At 39.0% G+C, this 24,423-nt stretch overlaps 1 protein-coding gene across 13 annotated transcripts in view; it reads left to right on the top strand.

The window, feature by feature from the left end:
• Positions 1-448: 448 nt before the first annotated feature.
• PTPRM (protein tyrosine phosphatase receptor type M) overlaps positions 449-24,423 on the top strand; it is a 609,439-nt gene continuing 585,464 nt past the window's right edge. For 11 of the 13 annotated variants that reach the window (XM_075213321.1, XM_075213318.1, XM_075213315.1 and 8 more), the window contains exon 1: positions 449-881. In XM_075213321.1, the coding sequence (XP_075069422.1) occupies positions 806-881 (76 nt within the window). In that variant the 5' untranslated portion in view covers positions 449-805. The remainder of the gene's footprint in view (positions 882-24,423) is intronic. The other 2 variants (XM_075213324.1, XM_075213323.1) reach the window with 1 other exon arrangement.

Below are 24,423 nucleotides of genomic sequence, written 5' to 3'. Positions count from 1 at the left end.
AAGGGAAAATGAGTGGAGGTTTTAGTAAAAAGTCAGGCGCAATGTGCCTCCATGGACTGTTCCGCAAATTGCGTAACCTCACCACAAATTGAATTCCGCCTTATTATAATTTATTTATATAGCGCCAATCATTATTACACAGCAGTGGCAATTTACCAAATGCCAAATATAAAAAGTCTTCTGAGAGAGCCAAGACAGACGTTGAAAGCCATTGAATCTTTCAATTTAAACATACAAAAAAAAAATGAAGATTGATTGAGAGTTTACTATACTCTGGGCCCGTGATGCTATACTGTGGATGTTCAGCCTGGCTGTATAAATCACTGCAGCGTTCAGGAGCTAGCGCGGATAAAGGAGCGAGTCTCATCCTACTAGTTCCCTCCGTGATATACGAACAAGCCTACTGTGACGTCACAGCCCTGTGCTGCTGGTTAGAACGTTATAGCCGGGAGGGGTGAGAACTCGCTCAGCGCCAGAGTTCCAAATCCAGAACGTGAAGCACAGAAGAGAGTGAGAGGGGCGGCGCGCTGTCACCGCCAGAGAGAAGCTGCAGCAGGACACACTCATATTACTATATACAGGGATCAGGCAGGGAGCCAGTGGCACTCCCCTCCACAGAGGACTCTTACAGACAAGTGGGAAATTGGGATAAGGAACATCCAAACTTCACTCCGACCCCATCTACAAGGAAAGAGGAAAGGAGGACTGCATTACTTTTTTGTCTTTTTCGAAAGCGCTGATTCTTTTTTTGGAACTGTCGCGACTTATTTGAGCTTGTGATCGTTTTTCAGTCTTTGGAGCTGTCATGGGGAAAGTATTTGCAAGTTGCCTGCTGACTTTGGCTGGACTTTTGCCTGCTGTGGCGGTTGGACCGTACTCCGGTAAGTGGAAATGATGTTTATTATGAGTCAATGGAAGGCTGCTGTCAGATGTGTGCGCAGGAAGGAGATCAGCGATTGCTGGCGTTTGACAGCGTAGTGATTGCAGGTCATATAGCTGTCAAACCCGTGTCCTATGACCTATCCATATAGAGCTAGCGGTTCAGCTGCCGGGACATCCTCAGATGGGCAGAGATGTGGATTTCCTCTACGAGCCCGAGATCGGTAGATGGCAATGTGTCATGTGGAAGTGAGCTGTGCTGAGTTTGTTGAAGTTTACCTGCTGACTACATTGCTTTATCTAACCACCCTCTTTACTTCCATCACAACCTCACTAAATGGTTAATTACACACACACACACACACACACACACACACACACACACACACACACACACTCATGCATAGCTTATGCCCTACTATTTATTTATAGTTTTGTTACTTCTTATTAGATGTGGTCAATGTTATACTCCAGTGTTACTTATACACCTGTGAATGCTATTGGAAATACATTATATGGATTTATCTACATCGACTAATCCGTTTACAAAGCAGTGTGAACAGACAGCACAGCATTACAAGTGTACAGCTATGTGCCTTGTATTATAAAATCAGCCTCCTCACAAGTACCCTAATCCCTCCATCAACACAGCAAGTAGTAAACAGAGCCACACATGGCATGACACAGGGATCATGGGCCAGTGGAGTGACAAGCTCCGGGCTTGCGGAGATCAGCGTCTCTTTGGCACAGGCTGCTACGTGATCCATGTCTGAATACAAATTGCTGTCATACAGCCCAGCTCTGTGGGGGAACTGGGAGCCTCTTGATCCATACAATGTGAAAAGAAATCCGAGTGTACATGCATAGCTGATAGCTACTGATCATATCCCCGAGGCTGCTAGGAGGACAGTGCAGTGTTCTAGCCAGAAATAACACACATGGTTACAGTACACAGGTGTGTGTGTGTGTGTGTGTGTGTGTGTGTGTGTGTGTGTGTTTGTTTGTAGACATAGAGGGACCTGTTAGGGAAGACTTCCTTTCAAAACTTTTCATCCCATCCCTGTACACTGCTCTCTGTTTATATATATATATATATATATATATATATATATATATATATATATATATATATATATCTAATGTTATAGCACAAAGTTAAATAGTGGGCGTTCTGAGACATTCACTGCATTCTTTGCATTTTTGTAACTTTTTAAATTGTGAGCGTTGCCACATTTTTCTTTCATACTGTAAATCAGTAGTCATACTCTATAATCTAGCGATTGTGGAACTACAAAGCCCAGTATGCCACAAGATATCTACATTTACTGTAAATACTGACATATGCAACAAGCATGTTGCACTTACTACAGAGCATTTTAAAACGGTAACCTTATATTCTATTTCTCTTGTATGCTGTCATTTACCTAACTACACACACATATGAATAATAATAATTACTATTATTATTGCTGTGGTGAAAGTTATAATACTTTCTGAATGCTGTGATTTTTTTTACAAACACACTAGAAATACAGGGAATCAGAGAATGGTCAAGTATCTGCTCTCACAGCTTGTTGTTCTCATAATTTCCCTTTTCCTTTTCATCCATTTTCAGTCCCCTTATTCTCCACCCTATTTCCTCTCGTCTCTTATCTTCCCAGCTGCTTTCCTGCACCCCCTCAATTAAAGTAAACAGGGTAATTTCCTCTTGGACTTGTCATGTCCTGCTCAGACACCAAATTCCCAGAGAACAATGCTGCTTGAGCTTCACAATGGAGCGGGAAGAACCAGGTGCATTGCCTGCTAGTTGTGACATTGCTATCAGTGCAGTACAGCCACAATGAATATTCCCAGTGTCATGAAATAGCTACTGCAAAGTTTTGTGAGCAGCATTATACTGCTGAATGACTCTGACTAGTTTGATACATGTCATTCTTTCTATGCAATTCCTAGTGCAATTTTAGAACTCCATCAGTTGCTTAATAATCCAGAATATGTAACTGTAGAGACTCCATTCCCTTTATTCATTCACATAATAATAGTGCTGACCTATCGGGCACCAAAGTTAGTTTTAATATCAAAGAAGGTTTTCTTGCACAAAACCATTCAGTAAAATATTAACTGTAACAGTTTTAAAGTTGAAGATGGCTTTTTTTTAATGCAGTTTGTTATACTGATACCTATTTTACAGTTGGCAACATTTTACAATAGTGGTCAGTGACACATTGCTGCTAAGACGGCGCATTTAAGAACATCTCGATAGATACTGTCATAATGGACCTTTGAGCACTACAACGCTGTATATGACGACTTTATGGAATTTTATTATAATATACTTTTTGCATTTGAAATATTCCTTTTTAAATAAATATTAGCTTATACGACCAAAAGAACAAAAATAGAGGGTCCTGACTTATTAAAAGAGGAAATTTATTATGGAGTGAGTGGGTTAATATTGAAAAATATTTCTAGGAACCAATATCTAAGTCCTGGGAATGTCACTGAAAATCGAGGACACTTAGTAACTATGCAAATTTTGTGGCTGTTATATCTTTACTGTGAACACTGAATCACTACTGTTCTGTCTGTGCCTGGTCATAAGGTCATGTTATAATAACAAGCACACATTTGTGTCACAAGTGGCTTCATTATTATAGCTACATCAAATTGTATTACTGTTTCTAGTTTGTATAGCTAGTATGTCGAAATTGTTTTAATTTCTTTGCCTTTGTTTATAAAAACAAGATAGTGTACTGGAGGTCATTCAATAATCTTGAAAGGATGGCTTTTAACACAAATAAAAGCCCTGAAGTATTAGTTGTGATCTGCTATGAAAACTTAATTCTGCTGAAAACCAACAATATTTTTAGTGCTGGATATTTTCTTGAGGTAACTTTTGTAACATTTAATGAGTGACAGGAAATCATTTGACATTGTATTTCTATAAGCTGTAGTTTTCACATTCTCAGTAGATCTGAGTTAGCCTCCATCATGTCCATCGTGTCATGTTGGGGGTGGGGGGGGGCACACTTTTTTTTTCAAGTGTGAGCTAAGCTCAGGTCTGTTAAGCTGACAAAAGTTCCAGCAGTTGAACATGTTGACATTTTCTTCATCAGGAAAGGAAGGCAGCATTTCTATTGTGGTTCCTATTGTTTACATATTATGTAGAATTTCGATTTAGTATTAAAAAATAAATAACAATTTCCTATGCTTGAGTCATTTCCTCATTTTTTAAAGCAGTCAGCCATTGATGCATTTAGTTATTCAGCCCTAAGTTGCTAATTCAAAAGTGAAACAAAACATATTTTATGTACAAGGTCTGTTTCATTTAATTTACCACAAGCATATTTGCTTTCCATGAAAATGTAGTTTTTCATTTTGTTTTCAAGCATATTACTAATTTTGAATTTAGTAACTTTATTGGAGCCATAGCAAACATGAATACCACAAAGTACACATTTTAGAAGGCTCATCTCTCAGCTAGCACTGGCTGTGTACATTAGATTTCATGAGTCTGTAATATGAATTGAGAGAGGGTAGATTGTGTGTTTTGAAGCTGCAAGTGCAATTACATGTCTCCGAGAAGAGCTGGAATAGTGATGCAGACACAAGAGGACTGAAGAAAATATAGTTAAAGTAATATGAAATAGCTTAAAATGAGCCACAGTTCATATTTGTAATAAAGTAGCATTTAGGCCTATCAAATTAATTCAAATAGATTTGATATATGTCTCAGTATTGCTTTATTTCAAAAGGTTTCATCTACGTCTCCTATGTCTCAGTATTACTTTATAAATTGATGTGTCAATTTCATTTTCACTCCATTGAATGACCAAAAAAATAATTATAATGATAAAAAAAATTCAAACTAAAACAACTTTATTTAAATGTAACCACTTGTATTTTTAAAATATATATTTTTACATTTTCACTAGATTGTAGTCCAATACACAATGCCAATATTTTACAGAGCGGAGAAGGCCACTTGCTCTTTCACATAGTGCTGATCAAGAAGTTACCTCTCATTGTGCCATAAAATGAGATTTGAGAAACACACCAGCCCACTGTCTGTATTCTCTTCCTTTTATCAACACATCCTTCCCCTGCCTGCAGTGTATTGCTGTGCTTTTTAATAGTCTGCGAGCCTCTGAACTACATTTTGTGAAACTCCTAAGTTTCCCTCTTTCATAATAGTCTGTCTGTGAATACATGGCAGAGATACTGTGTGCAGTGTTCCAATTTTCCATTGCATTGAGAGGGAAGGCTCCATCAGACATTCTTTACAAGCTGAAGTAAGCCAGATTGTAAATTTTCAAAAGAAAAGAAAACTTGAGTTTGTAATATCCCCAACTCACTACTGCCCAGAGCACTAAGCTTGCAGAACTTTTCCATATTCTTTAGGTTTATAACAAAACCAGAGTGACTTAACCTATATGCTGACCGTTATTGATTAGTATAGATAGCCAATTCAAAATGGTAGTGACATGAAATTATATAAAATTGCACATGAACATTGTTATTAATAGTTGATTTTTATGCTTAGCATTGCCCAGTAGGTAACTTCACACAGTACGTGATCTAAATCAGATAGTTTTTTAAAAATGAATATAAAAAAGTCACCTGTGCCATCCATTCAGTATATTGCTAGTTTATTAAACAAACAAAATAAGGCATAATTAATACATATTTCATGTAAGTCTATGTGGAAACATGAACATATGGTCAGTTTGTTATTGTTTTTGAAATATCTAATTACTATATCCTTAAAACACTATGGGGTATATTTACTAAACTGCGGGTTTGAAAAATTCTAGTTATTTATTAGTACATTCAACAAAATGACAGCTAGAAGCTGATTGGTTGCTATAGGCAACATCTCCAATTTTTCAAACACACAGTTTATTAAATTCACCCCTATATTTGTATCTGTCCTTTTTACTTTACGGCCCAAATTACTCTCTTATTTTCTGATGTATGGGGTGATATACTTGAAGCCCATAGCTTAAGAAGTTCAGATCTGAGCTCACCTCCATCAGAAATAAACTATCTTGAGTCTACCTATTTGTCTCCATTTGTAATGAATTCCTCCCATAGTTTCTTCTCCAGGTGGAACAAGAATTACATACATCATATGACTTTTCCCTGATAAAGTTATGTGTCATGTAATAGTATTTAGATTGTTGGGGGGAAAGTGGAGGAAGGTAAAAGATGTAATGTAAAAGTAATATATTATTATAGAATGTATAGCTGTTGCATCCTCACAATCCTTCCCGAGAATGAAAACAGATCATATACTGTATTATGAAATATAAGGGTTCTATTTCCTAAGTTGTTCTTATTTTTCTAGGATAGTGAGTTTTCCCTATTAGAAAACTATAACTGAATATTGTGTGTTTCCCCAGAACTCGGACTATTGATGCACTTAGCATTTTATATTAACAGAATTAATAGAAATATGTCCCTACATTTGGCAGCTATAAGGAGTGTCACATGGGTGTTCAAGAGCTCTGTTTTAAAAAAATGGGAACAGTATTTTATTCTTTACAGCGTGCATTATCCCATACATATATATGTATAGGGAAGTTAACAGATCTTATTTAAATTAGAATTAAAATAGTTTTCAAAACCATTTATTTGTAATGCAGTTTGCATGCTGCATTAGCTTTTTACTGAGAAGTTGTGTCCTGTGCATTGTATGCTACATGCTTAAGATGGCTGAATTAGCATTCTGTATAAGGTTCAATAATATTGAAACTCTACAAGCATAGAAGAAGTTGCTAGATTCATATTAGAGACAAAGTACAAAGGGAAGAACAGACAAACTTCAGACTTCACTATAATCCTGTAATACTCCATATGCCTTGCTGTTACTGTCTCGGGAGAAGAATTAAGTCTACAGTAAGGGATAGCTTTGTGTTGTACGGTCACTATGTTGGAGATGATAAATATTCAGTTACAACAGTTACTGCACATACGTACCATGTTGAAAATCTTCACCCAAAGCACAGTGGTAAAAGCCACCTTTCTTTTTGATTACTAGAATGCTGCTGAATCTGCCCCCTGCCTTTCCTAAATTGGGAACATTTGTTTTTTGTCTACATACAATTGAATCATGGAAAACCTAAATTCTTTGTGAATAGTTTTATTTGTACATATTATCTCATGTTTTAAAAGTTAAAATGTGAGGTCTCTGACTACAGTAGGTATCTATCAGCAAATACATTTTTGTATATATATGCATATAATATGTTTTGCATTAAAAAATAATTTATGTTGCAGTGGAATATCTTGCATTTATCTATATCTTGCTATTATTATGGGAAATGGTATGGAATTGCGGAGCAATGTACTGAAAAATAGTCTGCATAGTTGTCAACTATCCCTACGTTTCTGTTAACTTTTTTGTTGGTTCTTTACAAATGCTGCATATGGTTTAATACACTTAAATACATTTGCCACTAAATGTGTTGATGTATTTCCAGGCGACAATTCATGTGATACAAATATATTTAACAAATTAAGTTTAGTTTCAATAACTTGAGACTTCTAAAATATCTCAAGATGTACAGTATTGTAAATTAACCTGCCAGATAGCCAATCCCAGCTTCAGCTGGTGTTAGCTATTGAAACCTATGGAGAGAGCGTTGCGGCAGAGGAATCCTCGGATCCCTCACCGCAACTTACCTGCTCTCTCCTCCAATCACTTTTGCAAAGGTTCCACTTTGTGATAGTCACCATAGAGGACATAGGAGACAGGTCTTCTCAGGAACAGCAGTTTTTTGTGACTGCTGTTACTAGTGAAGAATTTTAAGTGTCACAATATTTCAATCCTTATCTTTGCGATAAGGATTAAAATGGATCGCGTTGAAAAAACGATGGTTAATAAATATGCCCCTTAATGTATTAAGATTATGTATTATATAGTACGTTACATGAATAATGTACCTTATTTACCAATAGGGTAATGACATGACCAGTATATCATATTAGTACATTTGTTGAGTGTAGGCATTATAGTTACCTAGTACAATCACTATCATTGCAAATAATACATTTGTTTACTTTATGCTTCATTATCTGTACATTGGTTGTAATGTTACCCAAGTTGCTGGTTACACTGGTTATTGCCAGTTTATTACACAGGTAGATGTCCGTTTCCCCATATATTGGAGGATTACACATTTATTTTACACACAAAAATAATTTAAGAATCCCACAAAGGCCCAAGAAACTTGTTTGTGTGTAAGACTAATAGTGTTGTGAATATTGATGTTGACTGTAGTTTTATGAACAGGAAATGGGTGGAGAACCACAATAGCCACTCATTGTGCTAAACTTCCTGAGGAAAAAACTTAAGGACAACGTTAATTTTGCATTGATCACTGTTTGATTGAAAGCTATAATAATAATATTAAATATTAAATATACACATTTTAGGCTAATTTGAAATGCTTTTTGTCATTACCTCCCCCCAAAAGTCTGATTTTGAGTTGGCCTATCACCAACACCAGAGGAGGTGGCCAGAATCATTATGCAACTGAATAGAAACTAATGAGGTAAAAAAAAGACATGGTGCAAAATAACGCCACAATATTTTGATTATTTTAAGAAAATTCGAAAGACATCATTCTGGGTTCTTCATTGGAAAGAGACTCAGTGGTAAAGATTCTAGAATGTTTAATGAGTGAGGCGTGGCTAGTGCATGGGCGGGGCTTGGAGGTGCAGATGTTCTCTGCTTCCAGTTACAATTATGAAAAATATGGCCTTGGTTTAACATATTCGCTATTATGTCGCCAAACGTGTTCTACTGAGATGACCCAAATGTCCATAGGTGAAAACTTTTTCCATAATTTCTTAATGCTCAACCCAGAGAAGTATTATGTTGCCTGGTGCTACCAACTTGCACCCAGGTTACCTTTTACGTACTGTACCAAGACCAAGCTGGATTAGCCTTCATAGCAATGTTCCACATCCATACACATACCTAAGCATTTAATTACGGTTGTCTTTTTGGAGGGAAAAAAATGATCTTCTGCTAATGCAAAATGCATGGTTACATGCACGACAACACAGCTTTTTAATTTGTGTGCTAGACACTTCTATATACAGTTCTAGGTGGCAACACAGCAAGAAGCGGTGTGAAAGGGATCTGATCGTGTGAATGTACCAGGCAGTAAAGTGGTGGGAGCCACACAGCATATGGAATATTGTGAGTCAGAATTGTAGTCTACAAGGGCTAACATACTCCAATATAATACATACTCCTGCATTATAATAATTACTACCATATGCCTGATGCCATACAGTATTTCAACTTGGAACACACTGCTTGTTTGTCAAACAGTAACTGAAATATTTGTTAAAGACATCACCTTTTCTAGGGGATAGAAAGTCATTGTGAGGTTCACAGACCTCAGTGACAGAAGAGCAGACCAAGAAATTCAATACATTTGAATGGCAGAAAAGAGATTGGAGTTTGACATGTTTTTCACTAGTTAATATCCTAGTTATTATTGCCTCTAGGAGTCCGCTGTTAAGCCCAGTGTAACAACAATTAATGCTCTCAGAATCAAGCAAGTGTCGGGTCTTTCAGCTTTGGTTTTCAAAAACACAAAGATTCCAATTGAGTAGTTGATTAAAGTGGGGCTGTTAATATAATAATATGGAGAACAACATATTTATACCCTATGTGCTGGTAAAGGATGTAATTTCATTGAGGAGATCCTGTAATGTTTCTTTGGATTTTTGGCTTAATCATCTGAATCCCTAGACTAAATTACACCTTTTTGTAGTTACCCAACAGGATATGACTTAATTATCATATATTTTGTGGAATTAGGGGTGTATAAAAAAAACAACATTTTATTGTATTATAAGCTCATTGCTGCCACTGTTGAATAAGAGAAAACACAAGAAATCTCCTTTGCCAAATCTAACTTTGCCAATTTGGTCACATTGTCTTTGAAAAGGAATTATCCCTTTTCATGTCTCTTATCACTTTAGATTGTCAGCCAATCCCTGCACTTAACATGTAACACTTTGAAACCATGTGATTTCCACTTTCAATGAAAGAAAATGCATCTGTATCAGCAATAGAAAATCTGACATATTGGGATACAGAATATTTACACAGCTCTGTTATATGTAACTATAACTACTGTATTCCATTACAGGGAAACAGGAGAAAAAGAATGTTATGTGGAAAACAGTATATACCCTGTTACTGGCTTTTCTTCTTTATTGCCAATTTGTCAAATTATGTCCATAGTGAGAGCACGGAGGCTAAGTGGTTAGCACTTCTGCCTTACAGTACTGGGTTCATGAATTCAATCCCCGACCATGGCCTTATCTGTGAGGAGTTTGTATGTTCTCCCCGTGTTTGCGTGGGTTTCCTCCGGGTGCTCCGTTTTCCTCCCACACTCCAAAAACATACTGGTAGGTTAATTGGCTGCTAACAAATTGACCCTAGTCTGTCTGTGTGTGTGTGTGTGTGTGTTAGGGAATGTAGCCTGTAAGCTCCAATGGGGCAGGGACTGATGTGAGTGAGTTCTCTGTACAGCGCTGCGGAATCAGTGGCGCTATATATATTGATGATGATGATGATGATGAGTCATCATCATCTTCCCAGTAACTATGAATATTTTGCATGCTAGCAGTCATACTACTTACTATGAATACTTCAAGTGAAGAAAATGGGGTAGTAAGAAAAATTCTGGGGGAAATATAGGCAAGAGTGTTGATAATATAGTTGTTGTTCAGCAGCATGGTTTTGACAAAGGTGCACTTTGCTGTCTGGAAACATTGAGGTCTTATCACACGGGTGTTTTCAGCAAGCATACCTTGCAGGATTCTCTAATACTGGGTCAAATTAGATCATGCCCCTAATCTGCACAAACAATGCCCATATCCTGCCATGCCATGCCAAGTTTCTGCTAGGCAGAGCCCCATTTGACTTCCAAAAATCAGTACTGCTGGAGGGGTACTGTATATTGTATGTCAGTCCCATATGCTTAGGCCCTTATTTCAAACTTTATGCCAACCGAAAGACAAGTATGTATAGTTGTATACAATTATGTGGTTCTGCTGTAAGAGTGACACTGACTGTGCTGTTCTCATCAAATAACTTTCTTTTAGCCTTACTATTCATTTAAACCTCCAGAAACATGTATATAAACTTAGACTTGTCATATTAAGTGAAAAATAAATCTTTTTTTTTTTTTTTTAAATCTATATCGCCTAATGATTTTTTTGCTAAAACATTAAATTAATCTCATCTATGCGTCTGCATATCTCAAGATACTGATTAAAGAGTGGAAAATGTGTCACTTAGTTGAAGAGTTACCCTCTGAAGGATACTTGATATTTGTAATTATGTTTCTTAATCTATGAATATAAGACTTCTATTTCATGCTCCATTGTATCGCCAAGAAGTACTACAATTTAGTTGTATTGTTTTTATAATTCATCTTGCTTAGAACTTTTAAGTTCCATACAGATAATTTTATGGAGGTTGAATGTTCTCCAAGATTTAACGAAAGAATAATTTCCTTTAGACGACAAGGGTCATTGATGACACTCAACAAGTGCGGGCCTGCTCTGCAAATGTAATGTTTTATGTCATGCGCCTGTTTTTGTGCAAATGCAACGGTTTCTATAGAGAAGCTTATGGATCTGTTGGCTAAGATGACTGTCCTCTTCTGATAAGAGAAGCTGGGCTATGCTTGCTTACTGTTAGGTTCAAAGGGCAAGTGCACAGAGTGTGGTGACACGATTCACGTAATCGCGGCCCCACACCCTAATTCACAATGACTTCCATCCCGCAGTGGGGGGACCTGCGCGACCCTATTTATGAGAGCAGAGGCTGGATCCCGGAGTTCTGGAGGATTCCCCAGACATTCCAGTAGAGTAGGATAGTATGAGCAGAGCAGTTTAGGGCGTTCCTTGCTAAATGGGGCAAGGTGCATGAATATGCTGACTTATGCACCCACATGCAAAAATTATGATTTAAATTTGATAGGGTGGAGAATGTTCGTTTAGAGAGACATTACTAGTTTAACAGGAGTGCAGGGCATTTTTCTCCACATAAAAGGACTTGTTCTCTACAAAGCAAGCAAACCTGCAAATGGTCGTGCGGGGGATTTTTTTCGGTTGCAGTTCCAAAATCTGGATGTGCAAAAATATAGATAAAGGGAGTATAAAACCCATTCAAGTGCATTAGGCAATGAAGATACTGACATGAAAGTGGAAATTCAGTGGACGTAAAATAAGGGTTTGACTGCAGTTTTGCATTGTGACTGTGTACACAGACCAATTGTCATCAGAGGTAGCAAGTAATACAACACAAGTTGGGACAAGAACTACTCATGATCAGCACTGCAATAGTTAACGCGCTACAACTGTTAAACACTTGTTGACAAATATATATTATAATGGGATTTTTAAAGTACCATTATAGTCTATTATAAACAGATCCCATATACTCTATTTTTAGAGGGGTTTAATTGACACTCTCAGGTTTAGCCATGAATGAATAGCCACACAACTCATCTAACCACTGTTCCATCACCCCTCCTTATTTCACCATTTTCACAGGACAATTCCTGGGGAACAACTCCTTTACACCATAATATTTGTTTATTATTTTAGTTTCTGAAGTCTGTTAGGCGCTGACAGCAGGCCAAAACATCTTCTTGTAGAATATTACTGATCGCACTACTATTTTAAACAAATAAAATAAAACGTACGACACAGATCCCCAGGTGGCCTGGATGTTCCCATGTAAATTAACATGAGTTAAAGAGCACTGAACCTTGCAATACACTGATAAATTGCAGTTTCTGCTGAGACGCTCAGCCCGCTGTGATCTGCTGCTGATCACTAGGTGTAGCTGCATCTCCAAATCCACAGACTACAGTACAAGGCTGCTGAATGCATCTGACTGCTCTAGCTTGTGCACTTGCAGCTGCTTACATTTAATGGATAACTCCACATTTAAATTATATCTGTAATAAAACTAATATTTGCCCAAGTAATGTCTGTGTTTTTGTTTTATTGTTGGGACTTCAGAGATATATTTTATGAATCTAAGAAGTTTTTTTTTGGCTGTGTAGCTTTTCAAAATGCATATTAATGAAAGGGCAAAAAGCCCTATTTCTGGCAATAGGGATTATTTTCACTTTGCGCAATATTTAAAAAGGGTTAACTCTGCTGGCAATGATTTTTTCCAGCAAAGGCTTCCTCGTGCCTTTGCAAGCCAGCTCATACATTTGCACAATTTGGGCGATTCAGCTGCTTCTCATAAATCTTTGCATTAAATTGCAGCAGTGAGTAGCATTTTGCATTAACCAGGGACATTTTTATAAATATGCCCTGGAGTCCTGGTGAGCAGGTGCCCCTCAGCCAGACCCTGTGCTTTAATGATGTTGACATGGACATTTGGGGCAACAAAGGGAGAATGTGGGGTGTAACGTATATGTATCAGTTTGTGTTCAATGGGCTTCACAGGGAATAATTTGCAGTTCACAGGATTGATTCTGGTTGCTTTACACTATACATAGTGAAGCATGAAAAGAAACATTTCACAATGCAATAGTAACGGTTAATAAGACTGCTGATTTCCTTATAGAGTCTAAAAGTATGTATTATTGAACTACATAATATAGGTAACATAAATGATGCATTTATGCCAGGAGCATTCTGTGTGCTCCTTATAAAACAGCCATCACTTAGGATGCATCACTTGTAGCAGTACAGAGCTTGAGCTTATGTTATCAAGTCGACAGAAATGTTCTGTACAGGCGTTAGATTGGTGGCTTCATAAACAAATGGAATGACCAGTGATATCATGTCACTCATTTGGGGGCCTACCAGGGTGGGCTGGCAAATGTCCGCTCGACTCAGCAGCCTATTAGGAACATTTTAGATGGAACAAAAAGCAGGTTGTCCAGTGACCCAGCACAAGGTAGCCCATTATGGGACTACATTTTAAAATTAATTTCAGTTTATACCTCTACCTGTCACAAATTTGCACCCCTAAAAATTCTGCACCCCTAAAAGCCTAGTGCCATAGGCTGCAGCCTAGTCAGCCTAATGGATTCACAGGCCCTGCCTTCCTGTGTGTGTGTGTGAGGGGGGCAGTATGCTGGGTATTCCGAAATAGTGCGCACTCAAGTTTCTGGCATGCTCCACTGCTCCACAGTTTTTGAATCACAGACAAGACACAGGCAGGAATGAGGGGTGGTTGGGAATGCAGAAACACAGATTTTCAGGAGAATTAATTCAGACGCTGTAGTGTTAAAAAAAAAAAAATTATCTAAAATGAATTTCAAACTATCAAATTCCATTCACTTCCGTGTTCATACCACAATTTCTAAATTTCCACTCTGGATACGTGTTAGATAAATATTCCTTTTATAATGGAATTGGTTGGACTGCCTTTCATACTTACCACCTACTTGTAATGCTCTCTCTCGTGTCATCATGTTTATATTTTCTCTGTGGTGACCCCACGCTGAGCACTGTCCAACACAAGTTTTAAATTAAATACCCTGCACCCTTGTTAGCTGACAAAAGGGAAAGGGAGGATGTTTAACTGTTGCTTTTCATTTGAACGCTTACCGCAGCTGCTAAAGACTTTCTTACCTTAGTATTTCATCTATGTATGCGCCAATCAAAGTTCTGGTTACTCTGTACCACAGTGCATTGCTGGACACTAGTAAAATGTTTAATTATGACGTTTCTGCATGACTTTCTTTCAATATATGCTTCACCTATGTGTGGCAGTTTCAACTACCATTGAAACTAGAGGGTGATATTAAATGGATTAAATGCAGCTCTTTACTGTCTATACTAATAAACAGAGCACAGCAAAGGAATCTGTGTGCAAGACATGTAGATCCTTAACTTCTTGGCTCTGATTCTTCCAGTATCCAGTATCAACCTGAAAACTAGAGTTGTAAGCTGCTAACCTATTGACAACTCTCCTCACATTTTATTAATGTCTTGTGTAACTGCTACGACATCTGAAAACAAACTGTTTGTGCATATCCAGTAACTGCAAGAACTACTTGTATATATTCATACTTCTCATATTACAGGATGACAGATGGGACTAAATTTAAATCCATCTTGGCATCAAATATACAATCTCAAAACAGGATAGTGAAAACTTAAGAAGTAAGTGATCTAGACACCACTATTTATAAATATATTATGTGTCTTTGGTAATTCGGGACATGTCGGGTTTAAATGAGTCTGTGTAAGAGCTTTAAAATGTTCAGTGCTAATACCTTTTACCATTGCACTTATACCTTAATGATTGAACACTTAATACCTTCCTATCTAAAATAACGACACGGACACTAGATATAAGTTTGGCAAAAAGGGGCGTATTTATTTAGTGGAAGAATTTTATTTTAAAACTCTGAATGGCGACGAGAGCGGAGCAGTCAGCTAACGACTAAACTTTAAACCAAGACAGCGTAAGGTGAAACTCAATACCGCTGTCCCAAGACTTTACGGATCCCAAGTCTTTACGATTGGTCGGTACTAAACTTGGCGTCATCGTGACTGCCCCCTTCTGGACTCACATTTCGCATACGACAGGATATCCTCCGCCCCAGAGGCCAAGAGTCAGGTTACTGCAAAAGGGGCAGTGACGTGCGGCCAATTAAACGGTAGTACCTTCGATTAGTCGCTGACTGCATTGCTCTCCTACCCACTGCGCCTTGTCCTAAGACAAGGACTTAAATTTAGTATAACCAGCTTATGCCGGGCGGGAGGGAGGTATCTGACATCCAGGACAAGAGAGAGCCAGCCCTCAGCTCCAAGGTAATTTATGCCCTCCTGGAAAACCACTCCCCCAGGAGTGATAGGCTGGCTGCCACAAATTGTTTAACCCCTAATGTCAGTGCTGATGAAGTATAGCACAAAATTTTAATTGCCCTCAGCTTAGGGCTTCACTTAAACAAGTTTATATTCTTTATACAGAGTAGAGTTTTACAACAGCCATGTATTGTTAGCTTTCATGTAGGCTGTTCTCTTTATTCAACTTATTGTACATATATATGGATCTCTGCCATTTCTGGGCAGGAGTCATAACCAGAATTGGAGGTTTGTCATCGTAATATTATTCATCAAACATGTGGAAAGGAGCTACACTGCGCCTGTGACTGTTTAAAATACAACCCAAAGAGCGGGACCACACCTAAAGCACCACAAACACTTTTAAGCACAATTGTAAATATGTGCAATTAACTCAGAAACATTGCTATATAATATCCTAATGGTCCTTTCCAAAAGTGTCAAACTGTACGCAAATGAGTGTTTGTAATACAATGTCCCCATTTATACTCAAAAGTGCCTGATTTTTGTTGTGTTTTTACATGTTCCACCATACACCGACAGACACACACCGACAGACACACACCGACAGACACCCACCGACAGACACACTAGCCACCGTGTTGCCTCATCTCCATTTTATGGGGAATGTACCTATGTATACACAGGGTGAATAAATAGGTGCATATGAGCAAAATGAAATGTGCTGCAGGGGGCAATTTTTTAGTTTTGTAAATTTATGCATAATAGATAAACAGTATTTTCTTATGCACATTTTGATTAAATTGTGGATGCCAACGATCAACAAAAACAGTGATCTCATTCAGAGGGGTAACTAGACTAACATTATATTTCTGGAACATAAAGCTTTCTTTACTGCTGGCATACTACAAATAATGCTGGTAGGTACCAGGCGACATGCTGCTCCTACCAGAATAACACCTTTTGATTATGATTGGGGTGTTGTCCAAAATGTAAACACACAACCTTCAATCTAATATATAGAAACAATGTAGGGGTCTAACGATTTATGGGCGTAATCCATACTTGAGAGTCTCCCGGAATGTCCGTGAGACTCCCTAAATCTGGGTAGGTCTCTCCTGGGAAGTGGGCAGAATGGGAGCCTTAATGACGTGATTCGCAGCAAACCGCGTCATTTTGATCCTGCCCCCCCCCCCCCAAAATGATGTCCCGCCCTCCCGCCATGCCCCCTTACCGGGATCTCCTAGACCAGGCCTGTCCAACCTGCGGCCCTCCAGGTGTTGTGAAACTACAAGCCCCAGCATGCTTTGCTGGTAGACAACCAGTTGATGGCTGGAAGGGCATGCTGGGACTTGTAGTTTCACAACACCTGGAGGACCGCAGGTTGGACAGGCCTGTCCTAGACTTTAATAATTAAAAGCTTGCAAGTAAGGCCTATTTATGGCATGACTTTACAGATTTGTATTTGTAGCCTTGGACATGGACTTCTGTTTCCTGATTTTTACATTTGTAATATTGGGAGGTATGTGGATTTGATTATCAATCATCTGTGTTAACGTAGAACCATAGACAATAAAGCACATGTGGCAGTTAAAATGCGGCCCTATTGTGGCAGATCCTCTCTTCTGCCCCATCTCGTTTATAACCGTTTGCTTTGTCATGAAAAGCTATACCCCTGACACAGTCCAATCTGCATCCAGCCAGTTTGCAGCCCAAAAAAAAAACCAGGTAACATTTTTTGGGCATATCATTTGTAAAAAGGCTGGAAATCATGTGTAAGTTTTATGTTTCAGTTGATGCACTGTAAAGTCACAATTATATTACAGCACAACAACAACCCTGGCTTCTGCGCGTTACATGCTATCACTGGAATGGATTCAAACTTTTACAATTACTGCTGTAAGCTCTGTTGTTTCCTTTTTGCTCCATCAGTTGTTGTATGGTCTAGATCAGATAAGTGGTTAACAGCTGAAGGCACTTGAGTTCTTTATTGAATATATGTAAATGTAAGAGCATAATGCTTTATGCTGGCTTTCATTTTGAAATATTTCATATTACTCAATTCCCATCTTATTACTTTTGGTCCCCTTGTATATTGATTCTCTCTTGGAAGGAGATATGGAGAATATTGTTCCTTTATGGAGCAGGGTAAAATATGCACAACTTAAAGGTCACTTTGTCTCTTTTAGTAAGCTTGGTGCTTTGTTGTTTACTGGAGACGTTGGCAGTTCATTGTCAGAGCAATATGCTCATGCATCACATGTACAACAGAAAGTCATGCGGATCATCTTCTAAATGAGAAACTGCCAGCCTCGTATGTTTAATGCATATACAGACATATACACTGATTACATGGAGAAATTTCTTCTACACGTTTCACAATTGAAGTAGGTGATCTTGTAGCAATAAAGAATATTACAAACACTAGCACGCCAGAAGCAATTAATGGACCGAGAACAGCAGGTGCAAAAGTGAAGATGGCAGTATTCTCATATAGATGCATTTCAGCGCTGTTCATGTCTTGATTATCTAAAATGGCAATCACTTGTGCTCAACAAAACTTCAAGAACTATTTGATGATTATATATATATATATATATATATATATATATATATATATATATATATATATTATGGCAAGAGCCCGCTACTGCAGAAGCACACGCGTACAACTTCTTCCTTTTTATGGTTCTTTATTGTCAGAATGGTAATAATGTTTTGACACCGTATACTTGCACAGCAATTATGGAGACCCTCAACGCTTACTATACATAGTCCAGCTCTCTGTCCAGATCAGCCAGCTAGCCCAGCGTTGATCTCCCTGAACAATGAAACAAGCAGGGTTTTATACCTGACACTCCTCCCACAGGCCTAGCTTGATGGACAGGTGACACACCCACCTTCTCTTTAAAAGGAAACGCCCATCCCTGGCTCTGTTTAGACTTTCAGATACACCCTGTCTGTTTGCTGAGAGGAAGCAGCTTTTAAATCATGTAAGTAAACCAATTTTAAACTACACATATGTTTTTACCTGGTTTAATCTCCACCTAGGTACATAACTGTGCCAATGTTTTACTCTACTTCCCTGCTTTCTCTGCATATTGCCAGCTAAATGCCTCCTTTTGTTACAAAATATATATATACAAGTTAACCCGTGCATGATACTCATGCATTCTAGTCAAATCAAGCTACTTAAGGTGTTAAAAAGGTTCTTGTCATGCATTTGGGCCATAGCCCAGGCCTCAACCACCAACCACTCCCCACTGTCACCCCCGGCAACCACCAACCACTCCCAACTGTCACTTCTCCTTCAAGAAATATATATATATTTTTTTAAATCTTTATAAACACTTTTAACAATTAACAAATTAAATTAACAAATTAAAAACATCTTAGTAAACCAAATTTCAGCCCTTTCTGAATTTTTTTTTCCACACACACTAAGAATTTAGTAGGTCAGTGTATAACTTCGCCCAGCAGGTGGCGCTGCAACTTGGTTTTATTTTTTACACACACAGACAGACTAACACACGCCACTAGACATTTATATTATAGATATATATATATATATATATATATATATATATATATATATATATATATATATATATATATATATATTACTCAGCTGAATGACTGTTTTTTTCATAACTAAATTAGCCCATCTTTCATTCCTCAGTGGCAGGTTGCCATGTCCAGATAGAGATGCTTCTCTAACAAGGTAAACACAGACTGCTTGACAAACTTGCTTTAAAGAAATGTAATGTGTGGATTGACCATATATTGCAGTCCGCCTAAACAGACTGCTAATGGGCGCTGGCCAACTTCGACTTTTAAATCTGTACTTTATATTAAGAGTTAAACAAATTTATATCTAATAATTAATAAAGGACCAAATACTTGATTATTATCTGCTCCTTAGAGGGTTGTTTGTGTGACAACCTATTAATACATAAAAACTATTTTTTTTCCAAAAAGAAAATAAAAATAAAAAAATTCCAAATTTAAGAAGTGCAATCAATTAATATACTATAATAGGATGCCTCCATATGATCATGATATGTTATCATATGGTAGCATCCTATTATGATATATTTATTGATTGCACTTCTTAAATTTGGAATTTTTTATTAAAATGTGTGGATTGGTTGATTTATACACAGGTGGAGGGTCAGTGATGTCACAGCAGGGCCAATAACTGCATTCTCAGCTTTTTGACCTGCAGTAGATACCATTAGAACATTGTCCCAATGATGTTTTTGAAGAGCTTTATATGTAATAGAGTGAGATGTTAATGCATTGCTTTTTAAAGGGACTGCAGTACAATTCCACTATAAACAATGAAGCCCAGGTTTCCACAAAATGGTTTAAAAATAGTTAAAATATTTAAAAAATAATGTTTATAACCTAAGATATTAAAATACTTTATTTAAATAATAATAAATATTATGATTTACATCTGGTGTTACCATTCTCATGGGAAGACATTGGCACAGATAGTCGGTGAATCTTACCACCGACAGGGGTTAACACCCAGGATAGGCCTGGTATATCTCCAAGGGAGCAGGCAGAAGTTCAACATTTTACATTGGAGAGCTTTCCAAGCAGGAAACGCATGACATGTACTGAATCCCCTCCTGGAACAATAGTTACCCCAGTCCTTAACATTTTTTTAACTGACATGAACCATCTTGGAACCTTGTATTTATGCCATATAAGGCCCATCCTGTAAAAAAAAACAAAAAAAACAATCTGTGAAAGATTTGTAAATGTATGTTCACGTCTAAAACAACAATGATGCAAGTGCTAATATTGTAGCAGGGTTATATGAAGTATGTTACTGTCGTTTATTCTCACATTCAGATGATTGACTTTGGTGCTGACTCCCTTTGTATTCCAAACAGAAAGCTGGTTCTAGTAAAGTGCTTGTGAATGCTACAGGCTACAGAATAATTCACGGTGTTGTGGTACTTGTATGCTGTCCACACAAGCAGCATTTAGAAATGTGGCACAATAAAGAAATGTGCAAGAAAACAGCACATAAACAGGTTTCTGAGTCACAAACTCCACTTTGCTTCTGCAGGGAAAATAAATGTTTCAGAGGTTTGTTATACCGACAGTTTAATTAATACACTTTACGAGAGGTTGAGTGAGCAATCACACTGTTACAGAGCAGTCATGTACAGTAAAGGCTTTAACAAATCTATCCTCATCTACAGAGAGCTCCGAACAGCATCCTTGGGATCTGAGAAGGAATTATCTTTTGACTGTGAAATAAGTTAGCAGAGTTTCTCATTGCTTTGAATCTCTACAAAGAAATTGCTTTTCACTGTAATCTTAGGAGGAATGAGTTTGCGCTTTTTTTTTTTTTTTTTTTTTAGGCCATGTCACTTTCAGTGTATAGGGGCCTGAAAATGTACAATATCTGTAAATAGCATTTCTTAAGACTGAACCTAGTCTATACTTGTTCTGTTTTTATGTGCGACTGGACTTTGCATTTGTAACTCTGACTCTCCGGACCTGCAGAGTTTTGTGGTGCCTTATTAATAAACGCATACTTACCTGCTTTGAGAGGTCTGGTGGGAGGGCAGAAGGGGACGGGGCATGGTGACTTACATCATTTTGGTCCCACCCCCATGCCAAAATCTGCATTTTGTCACGGGGTGGGGCCAGAATGACGCAATTTGCCATGAATCGCATGCTCTCCTTGCTCTCCCGACACCCGGAATTTGGGTGTCTCCCACACATTCAGGGAGAGTAGGCAGTATAAACAATGATACCCAAATGAATGCATTAGTTATTTCATTAATGAGTGTTTCCATTTTATAAAAGAAAAGAGTATTTTACGTAATACATGGATGCTACATATCTTTATACACATTGGGATACAACATTTAGCTGACCACAAGCTTTCTTTTGGTTCAGTTTTCATAGACGTTTACATAGAAGTTCAACGGTTTAAATCTTTTACCAGATGTTGCAGTTTTAAGGTGGCTATGCCAACAAGACTCAGTGGTGCATTAAGCCACACTCCTAAATATTTGCATAGTACAGACACATATGTAAGTATATATATTATTCCTCATCTACATTTTCTCTCTCAGGGGTCTGTTTAAAAGGGGAGTTAACCCATTTCTCCATCAAAAATGGGTGTTAGTGCTGGAGTTAGGGCTTGTTCAATTAATGGGTTACCGCCAGGCGCGGGCTGGCAGATGTCAGCCCGGGGGGCGCACAGGCGGCCGCATCCCATGACACGGGATGCGGCCGCTTCATTGATGACGCGGCCGTATCGTGTGTCACGTGATGCGGCCGCCTGTGCGCTGCGGCGGCCGTATCACGTATCAGACTATATTGCATCCGGGGGCCGGACGGCCGGCCAACCCCCCGGCCCTAACACCGGTAAGACTGAGCAGCCGCTGCACCCCTACCCCCCGGGCCAGCCCGCCCCTGGTTACCGCCAGCAAATCATGGGGAAGCCTATAAAAAAAGGGCATCTCAGGATGGCGATAGCAGAGGAATTCAGGGGGAATAGGAAGATATCTATGCGGAAAATCCTCCAGGCCCATCTCTCAGAGCTGTTGCAGGGCTGTTATAACATGTGGGAGACAAAAAGAATGCTTTGTTGTTTTAATAAAGTTATTTTTTTCCTTTCTTTTAAAATTCTTTTTTTTTATTATTAGAAATATTTTTTTTTACATTTTTTAGTTTTTAATTGCCTGTGGAACTGGAAGCCTAAGTCCGGGATCCCAGTTTCAGAGCTCATGCACGAGCCGGCAAGCCTGGTCACACACAAGCAGGTACACGTTATCACTGCATATTGATAAATAGGCCTGTCCATCCTGTCATCTCCCTGTTTTAAATACTTCTAGAATACCTTTAGCAAGATGCAACTAAAATTCTTATCCATTCTGTCATGATCTTTCGCATCAATTGCAGTAAACTCCTCCAATTTAGCATTCACCCATCCATTCCTGCTTTAGTCCTTGAATGGCAAGACTGATCTTCCTCTCACGCTGCTCCACTTCCGCCGCAAACTCTACAAATCCCTACACTACATCCCAATGTCTTCCAGAATCCAATTCATGCATCTCAAATCTCATCTTGAAATACACTTCTTCACTCCCACTTAGATCTACCTCTGACCCGCGTCCATGGGCGGACTGGTGATTACTATTACCGGCTATCTTCAGCTGTGCTTGCAAAGCTAGGTTAAGCCTATTCATCATGGATGGTGGCAGTTGTCCTCCAATTGCTACCCACTAGCGAATTAAGGGGGGGCAATCTTCCCCCCTAGCAGGAGCTTGCTGTCTGCGGCTGCACACTGTGTACAGGTCCGTTCGGCAGAGATAGGCAGACAGAGAGTCCTGCCCGGCTGCTCTGATTGTGCTTTAAATACAATCAGAGCGGCCGGGCAGCACACTCTCCCTGCCTGTCTCTGCAGAACGGACCTGCACACAGTGTGCAGCCGCAGGCATGCTTAGCTGTCATAAAGGGGGCGGGGACTGAATCGCCCCCTGTAAAACAGAACTCTAGATCCGCCCCTGTTGCTACCACCATCTCAGGATGTCGATAGCCAGGCATGCCCATATTTAAGAATGGTCTATTTAAACAAAGCATTTTTCTGTTTTTGTTTGAATAACTTTATTTTATTTATTGAATTTCACATCAACTGTCTCGCACATGCTCTGAGGGACCCTGCACTGGCCTGGCGAGCAGTAGGAGTCCTTGTATTACACCCAGTGCCACAGGTCTTTTGATGTCTGCTGCAGTTCGGTGATGCTCTTTTCGATCCTATTGCATACTTGCCAACTTATGGAAAGTATGATCCGGGAGCCTGCCGGGGAAGTTGGGCGTGCAGGGGGCGGGGCTCCAAAAATTGTGTCATTTTGATTCCTGGTGAATCGCTGCGTTTTGGACCTAATTCTGCCCATTTCACTAGGAAGTGGAGATTACAGTAGAGATTACAATAAGGGAGATTGCCACACTCTCCGGGAGTCCGGGAGACTCTCGCGAAATGCGGGAGTCTCCTAGACATTCCGGGAGAGTTGGCAAGTATGTCCTATTGGCAACGTGTTGTAAATTCTCAGTGGACTACACGCTGTCTGTATGAAAAAAGCTCAAGTGGGCAAGAGTGAGAAGAGCATGTTCAATGCAGGTCAGACCTTAGAGGACTCACCAAATCAGGTGGATGGCTGGTTCCAGGCAGTGGCGGATCCAGGGGGGGGGGGGGGGCGATCGGGGCGATCACCCCCCCTAGCAGGGGCTTGCTGCCGGCGGCTGCACACTGTGCAGGTCCGTTCAGCAGTGACAGTGTGCTGCCCGGCTGCTCTGATTGTGTTTTAAACACAATCAGAGCAGCTGGACAGCACACTGTCACTGCCGAGCGGACCTGCATATACTGTGCAGCTGCCGGCAGCCTTAGAAATTAGAAAGGGGGCGGGGCCTAAATCGCCCCCCCCTAAAATCGCCCGGGGTATAGCAATAGTCTGGATCCGCCCCTGGTTCCAGGTAAGTGATATTTTGTTACATTGTAAAACGTATTCAATTCCATCTGAAACTGAATTGGAAAAGTTCAGAAGGACTGTATCAGGCAAGTATAGAAATAAAAGGTACTACTTTAAATTGGAAACAACTAATGCAAAACACTAACTAATGAGCTCAGATTTCTTCTACATAGCACTTCGTTCATAATCAAAGGATGTCTTTCAAAACAATAACATA

The sequence above is a fragment of the Mixophyes fleayi genome, chromosome 5 (genome assembly GCF_038048845.1).
Source record: "Mixophyes fleayi isolate aMixFle1 chromosome 5, aMixFle1.hap1, whole genome shotgun sequence".
NCBI classification, from domain to species: Eukaryota; Metazoa; Chordata; class Amphibia; order Anura; family Limnodynastidae; genus Mixophyes; species Mixophyes fleayi.
This window is presented reverse-complemented; position numbering and strand designations above follow the sequence as displayed.